Consider the following 12,007-nt stretch of genomic DNA (forward strand, 5'->3'; position numbering starts at 1 on the left):
AGTGGGCTGAGGGGGGGAAGGGGGAGAGTGGAGATGGCATGTGGCTTTGGGCAGCATTGGACCTGGAGGCCCAGGCCTGCCGGACCCCCTCCCTGGTGCCCCAGCTGCTAGGTCTATGGGTGACAGACTAATTCTAAGCCCTGCTGCCTGGAGGGATAGATGCCCTCTACTCTGGTTTCGCTCAGGGCCCAGGGTGACCCAGCCTGGTGGTGTCCCACCAGTGACAGCAGCTGGGAGGCAGAGGCGGAGTATGAGCGGGCTGATCACATCGTTGCCTTGATTGGGTTAGCTGCTTTGTTAATGTAAGCCTAACTATGCGAGCTGTTATAGAGCATGACCAGGTAGAATTATGAAGTATTAATGTTTTTTTTAAGATTTTATTTATTTATTTGACAGAGCGTGCACAAGCAGGGGGAGCATCAGGCAGAGGCAGAGGGAGAAGCAGGGCAGGGAGCCCGCTGCGTGAGGCTCTATCCCAGGATCCTGGGATCATGACCTGAGCCGACAGCAGACGCTTAACCGACTGAGCCAGCCAGGTGCCCCTAATTATGAAGTATTAATTGACCATTGTATCACTAGCTATTGTTTTTCTTTTATTTGTTTCCATCCACATGGCAGGAAATAGGGTTGCTGACAACTCCTACAGTTCTTTTGTCATCGGTTCAGCTTCTTGGAGAGAGACTAATTTCTCTTTCCAGATTCCTAGAGAAGGAACTGGGAGTCACCTGGGTCAGGTACCCACTCTGAACCAATCTGCATGGACCAAGGGCTGTTGGCCCAGGGTGGGCGTGTTGTGTAGACATGGCTGCTGGGAGCTCACTTCTGTGGGTCAGGTCTGAGCAGCTACCAGGGAAGGAAGACGGCCCAGCAGATGTGCACATCATTTACATTCTGTTTCAGGCTGTCCTCTTGCTTTTTGTCATTTTATGTTCCTTGCTGTGTGTCTGTGTCGGTGTGAGCCCACCTGTTTAAAACCTGACTCACGCTCTCCTTTTCCCTGTGAAATGAACTCATCTTCATCTCACTCTTGCCTTTCCTTCACTGTCCCACAAGGCGTATGCTGTTGATACCAGATTTATTTGCTCTCTAGTCTGTACTTTTCTGTATGTGCATATTTTATATTTCCAGGTAAAGATAAAAGATACATATCTTAAGGATAGAGATCTCATGCTTTCTCGGTAAATGCTGAATTTTATTTCTTGAAAGAATAACTTCTGGTCTGCTCTGTTCAGCACCACATTGTCAGGAATGAGGTGTCCTCCCTGTTCTGCTTGCCTTCTTGGTAACATTCAGCTCCGTTCACCAAGTCGTTCTTAAAATCTTCCTCTGTCTGCAGCTTTGGAATACCTGCCGTCTCCCCTCTTTCTTGCCTCCCTGAGGCATCCCCCTCAGACTCCTTTGCTGGCTGCTCTTCTTCCTCAAGGCTGCCCACCTCCATGGCCCCTGGTTCAGCCGACGCTTTGTGCTTGTGGCCGTCCTGACCGTGTTCCTGTGCTCCAGAAACTCACAGACCTGTGAGTCCTGCTGCCCTGTGACTGTTGGCTTCTCTGTGGCAGTCCCTCTCTCATCGTGGTCATTCAAGACCTCCTTTGCTTTAGAAAGTGTTCTCCCAGACTAAGAAGTAACCCCCTCCTCCCCAGTGTGCACGTGCGTGCGCTTGCACTCACCGATTGCCAGGCCCCATTGCTCATACCTCTGGCACGCTTCGCTTTTGCCTGGCCCCTGCCCAGTGTTGGCCTTCATTCTCTCCTCTGAGCTATTCCAGTACCTTCCCGAATTAGCTTGCCTCCAATCTCTTATTGTCCCTGCCCTCCTCCAAAACGGCCACCCGAGCCAGGCATCTGCAATACCGGTCTGATGACGTCATGCCCATGCTCACTGCCCCTGTCTTTCCCATCAAATGAAGTGCCCGTGAAGCATGACATTTGGGCCCCTTCAGAGTGATAATAAGATCACTTACTGAGTACAATTCTAGGCCAGACTGGTGCTGACTGCAGTCCGCACCCAGGGTAGATGGCAGTTTGTCCTTTTGTAGACGAGAGGACTAACTCAGAACAGGGCTGGCCTGCCCTAGACCTTGGGCTCTCTCCTTTGTCGGTGGCCCCTTCATGTCTTAGTCTACACTCTGCTGTCATCCTGGGAAGGGTTGTCCCTTCTTCTTCCAGGCAGTAATAGTCTTCCTCGTCCGTTCAGGCTTTACCAGGGGGTACTCCTGCCTCCATGAAACCTTCCCTGAAAGCCGCTCAGCATTGACCTTTCGTTCTCACTGCGTAACTTTTGACTTTTTTCTGGTTATGTGGTCATTCTGCCTCGGTTTGTGTTATGATTGGTTCTTGGTGTGCCCGTCCCCCCGGATTATTCACTCTTTTGGGGTGTGGGGGAGCTGTCTCTTCTCACTTGTTTGTATATCACTTGTAGCCTGCCTGTGCTATGCACACCATGGGACACAGGAGGGCTGAAGTCACTTGAACCGAATTGAGCCAAAAGGGAAGTGAAGAATGGTGCCAGGAGGTCCTTCGTAGCACAACATGGTTCTTTTGTTGGCATGATGCACTTTTACGTCTTTGCTTACTCTTCTCAGATACAACTTTGAGGTCAGCATATCGCACCCCATTATTCTGTAGTTCAGTCCAGTCAGCTCTTGTAGAGGTGCTCCTCCATGTCCATTCACTGCATTCGATGCAGTCCTCAGTGCACCCCGGGCTCCCGGTGTCCAGGAGCAGGCATCGGCATGGTTAGTAAAGATACACGGGGAAGTAAAGGAGGCAGGACTGTGGTCACATAGCCAGACCTCCTAGGATAACAGAAAGCGATGCCCAGCCAGGCCTCAGGGGGACTGTTGAATATCACCGGTGGGGCCCCGATGATGTACTCCCCCCAGCAGGATTTCCATGTCCCTCCACCACCGACACAGCAGCTTCCCCTCTGGCCCTCACCCCCCTGCACAGAAGCGTCTCTGTGTATCTGGGGTCAGGCTCCCCGTGAGGGGATCTTCAGTGGAATCTCCCTGTCCCGTCTTCGGCCAGAGCTCTCATGCCAGGCCTCCCCGTAGTCTGCCAGTCTGGCGGTCAAGTGTGCCGTCGAAGAAGGCGTAGCCACCTGTCCTGGAGGGACTGCCAGGAGCTACTTCTCAGGGTACTGTGGCAGTGCCGGGCAAGTGCCTACTGGGCGACCTGCCCAGACGGGGTGGTGTGTTAACTGCCACAGGGCTTGGGGGTGGGGGAGACACTGTCCCGGCCTGCAGTCTGGGGAGGTTGTGGTAAACCTGTATGCGTCTGTAGCTGCAACACTAGGGCCGTACCTAGCGTTCCTAGAGGTGCAAGTTCTCTTTATACCTTGACGACCTGTGAGGTCAGATACGTGCTTTTCTGATTAAAACTACACATCAGCCTGATTTAATCTGTATTTAATTTGAATCACACCTTTAGTAAGATACAGGGGATAAAAATAAGAAAAGTAATACCGCAGCTACATGTTGACCCAGATGCATTAGTGAATAATACAGTTTTGAATTCTAACCTGTATTTTATCAAACCTTAGTAAAGAGTCTGGTATTGAAGTGTGATTTCTCAAAATTGCAATAATTAAAAAAAAATAGTATTTTTAGTAGTTATTTTGTAACCCGTAGTCTGTGTTATATATATATCCAGTCTCTACTACCCACCCCCTGCTCTGCCAGTTTTAAATTATTTTCTTTCTTTCGGTGAGTTACTGTGAACCTTTTTTTTTTTTTTTTTTTTGAGAGAAATGAAGTACTCTTTTTTTTTTTAATAGAAATTTCGGGATTTCTTTAATCAGAATGAAACCAATGACCCAACGAGGGATACTTGTGTGATCCTCACAGTAGAAGGGCGAACATTTCCAGTGGATATCTTTTATCTACAAAGGTTTGATGATAACTTGCATTTTGTGTGTGTGTGTGTGTGTGTGTGTATTCACCTGAATAGTCAGGGAACTTCCACCTATTTTATTTAGGTTTTCATTTTTTCAAATCCAACCAGAAGCTAAATACAATTGGAAACCAGTAAGCACTAAGTTTTACTCCAAAGGAGTAGGATCATTCAGATTTATTCCATAAAAGTATGCAACCCTTAAGTATACTTGCATTTTTAATGATGGTGATTAGCAAATTGGGCCTGAGTTATGGAATGAGAAGCCACTGTATCTGCTTGCCGCCCCAAGGGCAATATATCAGGCTGCTGAGAGGAGCATGTTTTGTGTCTCCTGTCATTGATAGGATGTTCTGGAACCCTGCTCAGTATCACTGCTGAATGCAGTTGAAACTCTTGACACTGATGTGTAAATTTCTATGAGTCTGTGGTCAGTAGCTCAGTTGGAAAGAGCAAAGTGGTAACAAGATTACAGGGAAGAGGCTTGATAGTCTTCAGAACTGGGGTTTCCAAGACTGCCTGTCTCTGAGGGCAGCAGTGATACTTTGAATCATTTGTTCTTAGCTCTCTACATCTTAGCAAGAAGGCCTGGTTGACATGGTTGGGAGGAGCCCCCTTAGATAGGAAGAGACCATCCTAATTACCTAGTCACTGGACAAAGACCAGGAGCCTGGTACAGTGGTTGATAAATCTGGAGAGTTGTGGGTTTGACTTGTTGAGTTTTTCTTGCTGGATAGCATATCTGTTAGCTCTGAACAGCCTACTCAGACATGTTGCTAGTGGTCAGGAGGGAAAGTGGAAAGTGTGGGATTTGGCATTGGGACCGCAGTGCCCGATTTTCATTGACCAGGTATCTTTGCATGCTAAAGATAGCACATTTATTTGCATGGGTTTTTATTTCTTTGCAAATAAAGCTAAGAATCATGGTATACATGTAATTATGGATTACTTTTGGATGCTGCCTTTAAAAAAAAGAAGAAAAGGGAGTGAATGTTTATTTATTCATATACTGTTTACCTCAGGCAGGCCCAAACTGACTTTCATGAAGCTTTGCTGCCAGATTATTAGGGTAATTAATCTATAATTAATGAACATGTCTAGCGATGAATTTATATTGTACATTTTTTCAGTCCTGTTCCAGATTATATCAAATCAACTGTAGAAACTGTGATGAAAATTCACCAGACAGAGGGAGATGGAGACATACTAGCATTTCTGACTGGACAGGTAATTCCACTGGAATTTTCTCTGATGAACGGACACGTTAAGGCAGCACCAAAATTAAACAGGGGCCTGTTCCTTTACTTAGCCATTCATTTCATGTTTTATTGTGTTTTGTGTTTACTTAATTGCATACAAAATTGTTTGGATTGATGTCATTCATCTACTGACTAGGTTGTCAGGGAATCATTAGTTCCCAGCTATTCTGTCTGCAGAGGGTTCAATATATTTTAAATTTATTAGTTGAGTCCAGAGTAAATGATGTAGTCAGTGGCTGTTTTGTTTACTACAATGAAATATTGCGTTAGGTACATTTTGTGCATGTGTGTTGCTCCTGCAAGCCTCTTTCCCATTGATACCGCTCCTCCTGGAGGTGGTTACTGGGCATATCTCTGGAAGGACAACTGAACAAGCCCAAGAGCACTGTTCAGAACCGCCCTCCCGCCATAATCTTTTCCACTGTCAACACTTTCCACGGTACCGTAATCTCTTCTGGGGAAAGCTTCTAGTGATCGCATGTGTCACGGCTTGTCCTTATGTATGACATGCTTTGTTTGGCCACAGTACATGAAAGCCAAGTAAGATAGGTTTGGTTTTGTTTATCAGGAGCTCTTCTATTCACTGCAGATAGTATAGATTTCAGTAATGAATCTGACACTTGCAAATTTTCACCCCATAGGCACCGCTGTTCAGTAGCATTTGATTGAAAACCACCCCCAAGCAGAGTGTGGTCACACTAGAAATCATGACTCTGACCGCAATTAAAACTCTGATCCCGATTTTCATTTTCTTTCAAGTCTGATAAAATGTGCTTTGGATTGATCTTGGTTTCTTTGGTTTTTCCTGGTTGGGTGTCTTTAGGAAGAGGTGGAGACTGTCGTGTCTATGCTGATTGAGCAGGCTCGGGCGCTGGGTCGAACTGGGATGAAGAGACACCTCCGGGTTCTCCCCATGTACGCAGGACTACCTTCCTTTGAGCAAATGAAAGTGTTTGAAAGGGTGTCCCGCAGCGTCAGAAAGGTGAGACTAACCCGATGACCAGGGCCGTTTGCAGCCAGCTGGGGTCGTGTCGGTGCCCCTTTCCTATGCACTGGGAAGACTTTTTTTTTTTTTTAATTGAAGTGAAACTTGCTAAATGGGAAGGTTTCTTTAAGAGTTTTAAGTCCGTGCTTCTGTGCAGTGGATCTAAAAGCACACAATAAATCGTATGTTGTAGAGATTTCTAAACCTGCCTCACAGAAGGGTTACTCTGACAGTAATTACCAGAGCAAGTGACTTCTCTTTGCCTCTTTTCCGCCAGCTCAGTATTTCCCCACGGCACAATGCTAGCTTGGCTTAAATGACTGTCTGGGTGAATTGTGATCAGTCAGGAACAATAGCTAAATTACTACAAATGGTTTCTTTTTTTTTTAAAGATTTTATTTATTTATTTGAGAGAGAGAGAATGAGATAGAGAGCATGAGAGGGGGGAGGGTCAGAGAGAGAGGCAGACTCCCTGCTGAGCAGGGAGCCCTATGTGGGACTCGATCCCGGGACTCCAGGATCATGACCTGAGCCGAAGGCAGTTGCTTAACCAACTGAGCCACCCAGGCACCCTACAAATGGTTTCTAAGCCATTTGTTTTAGACATCAGTTAGCCTATGAAGCCAAATTTAAATCAGTTAATTCAGGGCGTGGCTTAAAAATATTTAGCCTTGAAATTGGGGTGGGGGAGGGTGTGGTGAGAAGCACTGGTTGGAAGGAACCAGCAGGCAGCCAGTCTATGTCCTGCTCATCACCCCCTGGGCCTTACTTGGCTTTCCTTCCCATTAGATGAGGAAGGCATAGAACTAGCCCGAAGCTGGCTTATTGTAGCTGTTTATCAGCAAGTGGCAGAGAGGACAGTAGGTGAGGGATGGTCTGAGGGTCCACTCCCAATTCAGGCCCCTTGGAAGAAGGTGCTCAGCCTCATGGCCATTGGGATGAAGCACCTCAAGTCGGCCCCGCCACATGTGAACTGTGGCCAGTCAGTCAGGAGGCCTGGATTTTGTGCCTGAGTTACTCTGTGCCTGGTTGAGTTACTCAGTCTCAAGCCCAGTTTTTTCAGCTGTGAAACATAAATAAGAACCTTTGGATCGGTGGTTCTCTGGTGTAAAATCTTAAATGTCTACTGTATAAAAATGGTAGGAAGATTTTTATAAGATGATAGATACAAAAGTGCCTTTAAAAAGTTCTAAATGCTGTCTATCTATACGTGTTCCTTGCTTCTCATAACCTTCCAGGGGCAGTGCCCGGTGCACTTGAGATAAAATGTAAACACCTCACAGTGGCCCAGAGACAGCACATGATCTGGCCCTTGCTGTCCTCCAGCCTCATCTCGTCCTTCCTCTGGATTCTGGCCTCCCTGCCTGTTTCTCCTTTCTGTGAACTCTTTCTTCTGCTTGGATCTCTAGAGGGTTGCCTGCCTCTTGTTACTCAGGCCTCAGTTCAAAATCTTTGTTTAGAGAGGCTTTCCCTGGCCATCCAGAGTAGCACAGCCCACTATTATTAATACACAGGGAACGCCTTAAATGCTATGTAATGTTGTATTACTGCTCTTTCGCATTTTGTTCATGGTATTTGTCACTCTGAGGTTATCTGCTTGTTTATGTTCACTGCTTCTCCACCCAAACACACTAGAATGCAGACTCTGGGAGAACAGGGGCCTTGTCTTCCTTGTTCATACATGCCCAGCACTTTGAACAGTGCCTGCAAAACACAGACTTTCAGAAAATAGTTCCAAGTGTGAGTGAATGAATGAATAAAGATGTTCAAGGTGGTGATTTGCTTTAGTTGTGCAGAAGGCAAAAACTAACATTTGTTGAGTATTTATTATGGGCCAAGCACCAAGCTGTAATTGCTTTATGGATATTTCACGTTTGATGCCCCCACAACCCAACAGGGGGTGAATATTCTGTAGATGAGGGACTGGCAGGAATTTAAGTAACTTGCCCAAAGTCACACCTTGGAGAATTCAAACCCAGGGCACCCTGACCCTAAAACTCCTGTTCTTTCCAGTATATTAAACTGCCTCTTACAGATCCTACACTGTTGGACATATCTTTAATAAATCTTTTAGGATTTTGAGTAGTTTCTTAAAAGTGAAAAGAACCAAATAACTTCTCTTTTTACTTTTCTTGCTGTGGGGACTTAGGTGATAGTGGCCACCAATGTGGCCGAAACCTCCATTACAATCAGTGGGATTGTGTATGTGATCGACTGTGGCTTTGTGAAACTCCGAGCCTACAATCCCAGGACGGCCATTGAGTGCTTGGTGGTGGTCCCGGTGTCCCAGGCATCAGCCAATCAGCGTGCAGGACGTGGTGGCCGCAGCCGCTCGGGAAAATGTTACCGCCTTTATACAGGTTAGTGTGGCGTTCCTTCAGGGCTTTTGACTTTCTCCTAGTTAGTCTGAGCGCTGGAGAGTATCACAGATGTTTCCCCCATGTGCAGAACTTCACATAAAATCCAGACTCCCCCCTCACCAGGCCCTCTGTCCCTTGGCCCCGCTGCTCTCTTTGCTACTGCTCCCCTTGGCCGAGGTTGGCCCATGAGTCCCCAGTTATTGCCATCCCCATTCCCAGCCTAATGTCTGGGTGTAGACCTCCCTGTAGTCTGAGCCACGTGTCTCAGGTCCTGTCTTTCTTACCTTTCCATCAGCTTAACATGCTGCTTTCTTGTTCTGGGAAGAATGAGAATCCTGACTCCTATGAGGCCTCACAGTGGGTTCCATCTTTGCCTCTGGTTCAGAGCATCTTTGCAGAGTGAAAATGGCAGGCTCTGTCCTGAGACCACTGATAGAAAGCAAATAGTTGTTCAGCTCCTGCTCTGCGCCAGGCACCATGCTAGGCTCTGAAGGAGCAAGATAAAATTATGATAAAGACTATCCCAGCTCTTCGGGAACTTTCTCTCCAGCTTGAAGGCAGCCTTGCCCTCGACAGTGATATGTCCAGAGCTTCTCTCTCTCTCTCTGTGCCTCTCTTTTGTGGGTGATGGCACCAAGATTTCTCCTCAGTTGTCCAGACTTAATTTTCACATTATTATTATTATTATTATTTTTTTAAGATTTTATTTATTTATTTGAGACAGAGAATGAGAGAGAGAGAGCACATGAGAGGGGGGAGGGTCAGAGGGAGAAGCAGACTCCCTGCTGAGCAGGGAGCCCGACGTGGGACTCGATCCAGGGACTCCAGGATCATGACCTGAGCCGAAGGCAGTCGCTTAACCAACTGAGCCACCCAGGCGCCCTTTCACATTATTTTTAATCCTCTGTCCAGCATCCATGTGCGCTCACTTCCCAAATCCAGGGGTTTTGTCATTTGTCTCTTCTTTCCTTCCCTTCCGGTAACCATCACCCTTGTGCAGTCCTTATTTTTTCTTGTAGCGAATGTTTACAGAGCACCTGCTGTAGGCCAGCCACTGTGCCAGGGTTTGGAGATCTTGGGCTAGGTGAGACGTGGTCTGTGGGCACGTGGTGGACAGCCAGGTGCTGGAGGCAGCCCTGCAAACAGGTTGGCATATTATGGTGTGATAGCGTCGCCATACCGGAATGAGCCTTGCAAGCAGAGCACAGGGAGTTACCCTACCGGGGAAGGCTTCACAACTGAGCATTTGTGCCTGATCTTACTGGCCACCCAGCGGTTCTCCAGGGGAAAGGAGAGCACCAGGCAGAGGGAATGGAATGTTACAGGTATGTGGTGGGGAGGAAGCAGGTAAGGGGAGTATCCATGGGAGGGGGCAGGCAGAGCCAGAGGCTAGGGCGATAAGGAGGAAAGATGGGAGAGGAAAGAGAGCACCGAGGGTTAAAAGGCATCTGGAAATTTAGAAGAAGAGAAAGTTTCAGAATACTTGAAAACAAATGTATTGAGGTGCAATTCATAACACATAAAGCTAACCATTTTAAATCAAACTGTTCAGTGGGATTTAATTACATCCGCAGTGTGCATCACTGCCTCTGTCTAGTTTCAGAATATTTCCCTCACTCTGTACCCATTAAGCAGCTTCTCCGCACTCCTCCCTGGAGACCACCAGTCTGTTCTGTCTCCATGGGTTTATCCGTTTAGGATATTTTGTATAAATGGGATCATAAATATGTGACCTTGTGTGTCTGGCTTCTTTTATTTAGCGTAATGAATGCTAAATGTTTTTCAGGTTCATCTCTGTTATATTAGTGCTTCATTCTTTTTTTTTTTTTTTTCTTAAGAGAGGGAGAGTGGGGTTGGGGGCAGGGGGGAGAGGGAGAGAGAGAATTTCAAGCACGCCCCCGCCCAGCACAGAGCCCAACTTGGGGCTCAGTCTCACAACCCTGAGATCATGACCTGAGCTGAAATCAAGAGTTGGCCGCTCAACCGACTGAGTCACCCAGGTACCCCAGTGCTTCATTCTTTTTTATGGCTAAATAATAGTTCATGGATGGATATGCCACAATTAATTTTTCTATACATCAGTTGATTATTTCCACCTTTTGGCTTTTGTGAATAGCTGGTACTATGAAATTGTGTTTTGAGTACCTGTTTTTAATTCTTTTGAGCATATACCTGGGAGTGGAATTGTGGGGTCATACATGTTGAACTTTTTGAGGAACTCAGGCTATTTTTAAAGAGGAAATGGCCCGCGTATCTCATCCTCCAAAGAAATAAAGTCACAGAATGCAGACTAAAGGTAGGTCGATTTGGTTGAAAGGTCACCAGCCTCCTTAGCAGGAGCAGTTTTAGTGGACTGGGGTTGGGTAGGGCCCACCTGACAGTAATGGGGTACACTAGCATCCAGCCTCTAGGCTTTCTTGGCTGACTGGCTTTCAGATGAGCTTTCACAGAGTGTAGTCCTGAGCAGGGTGCTATGTGCTCAGACCCTGAACTGTTTCCCAGAATCCTCCAGGACTTTTCCTGGCTTATGTTCTCCCACTATCCACATACCTGCCCTACACTGCATCCCAGCTGCACTCCGCTCTTCCTAAACGCACTTTCTGTTTTTCTACATCCACATCTCATATCTTTGATACCTTTCCTTGGGCTGTTTCCTCCGCCCAACAGATCCCCCTTATCCTTCAAATCCTCTCGCAAATGACAACTTCCTCATGAAGTGACCTCACATGCCTTTTTGCAGTGACTGTTTCCTCCTTCCCTGAGCCTCCACTCTCCTTCAGGAGGACTGTTCACTGGGACCTGGCCTTGGAGGTGACTGTTTTTGGTCTTGGTTCCAGGCCCTTTCATATCACTGAAGCTTCTGGAGGCTGTTCCTGCTGCTCTTGGCCCAGGGCCTCACACACTTGGTCTTCAGTAGAGTTTAATTGGATGTCATAAACTCTTGGGCAGCACTGTTTCCTGTGAGCGGCTTCTCAGCAGGGTCGTCCTGGTATCTGAGAACATCGATTCTCCCTCTGTCAGCAGTATGCTTGGAAAATGTGGTTATCCTACCAAAAAGCTATCCCCCAAATGCTCTTGAAACTCAAAAGGAATGTTCCATCTGGAACTTCCTGCTGTTTCTTGTTCTTCAGCATCTCCCAGTTAGACCCGTGCCTGTGGCCATTTGTATCAGTTGGTCCACAGAACATTGGTTATCTGTTCACTCACAACCTTTTTGAAAAAGTTCTTCAGTGATAGTGCTATTTCTTCATGACACCTCTTGTTGTTTTCTTTCTCTAGTTAACAAAAGCCTTATGATCTGCATGGAGGTTGGGCCAGCCTCGACTTAAGGAGGGTGTGCAGTTAAAATGTTGACTGATGTGAGAGGGATTTTGTGGATGGAGCCTTCTCTATATAACCTATAAGCTTTCTGAATATATACCAAAGTGATTTAATCCCTTCCTCCCTCTCCCCGCCCCCCTCACCGCCCTGTTTGTCAGGCTTTTATGAAAAGGCCTCCAGGGTCTCTTCCTC

The 12,007-nt window shown here is 46.8% G+C and overlaps 1 protein-coding gene across 3 annotated transcripts in view; it reads left to right on the forward strand.

Annotated features, from left to right (window-relative positions):
- The window catches only part of DHX35 (DEAH-box helicase 35), a 65,864-nt gene that overhangs the window by 29,850 nt on the left and 24,007 nt on the right, over window positions 1-12,007 (forward strand). For 2 of the 3 annotated variants that reach the window (XM_064573169.1, XM_064573171.1), the window contains 4 exons: window positions 3,775-3,887; window positions 5,021-5,117; window positions 5,973-6,131; window positions 8,284-8,494. In XM_064573169.1, the coding sequence (XP_064429239.1) occupies window positions 3,775-3,887; window positions 5,021-5,117; window positions 5,973-6,131; window positions 8,284-8,494 (580 nt within the window). The remainder of the gene's footprint in view (window positions 1-3,774; window positions 3,888-5,020; window positions 5,118-5,972; window positions 6,132-8,283; window positions 8,495-12,007) is intronic. The other variant, XM_064573170.1, reaches the window with a different exon arrangement.

This window comes from Mirounga angustirostris, unplaced genomic scaffold (assembly GCF_029215605.1).
Source record: "Mirounga angustirostris isolate CCGP_5_RB_7025 unplaced genomic scaffold, mMirAng1.0.hap1 SCAF_10, whole genome shotgun sequence".
Lineage (NCBI taxonomy): Eukaryota > Metazoa > Chordata > Mammalia > Carnivora > Phocidae > Mirounga > Mirounga angustirostris.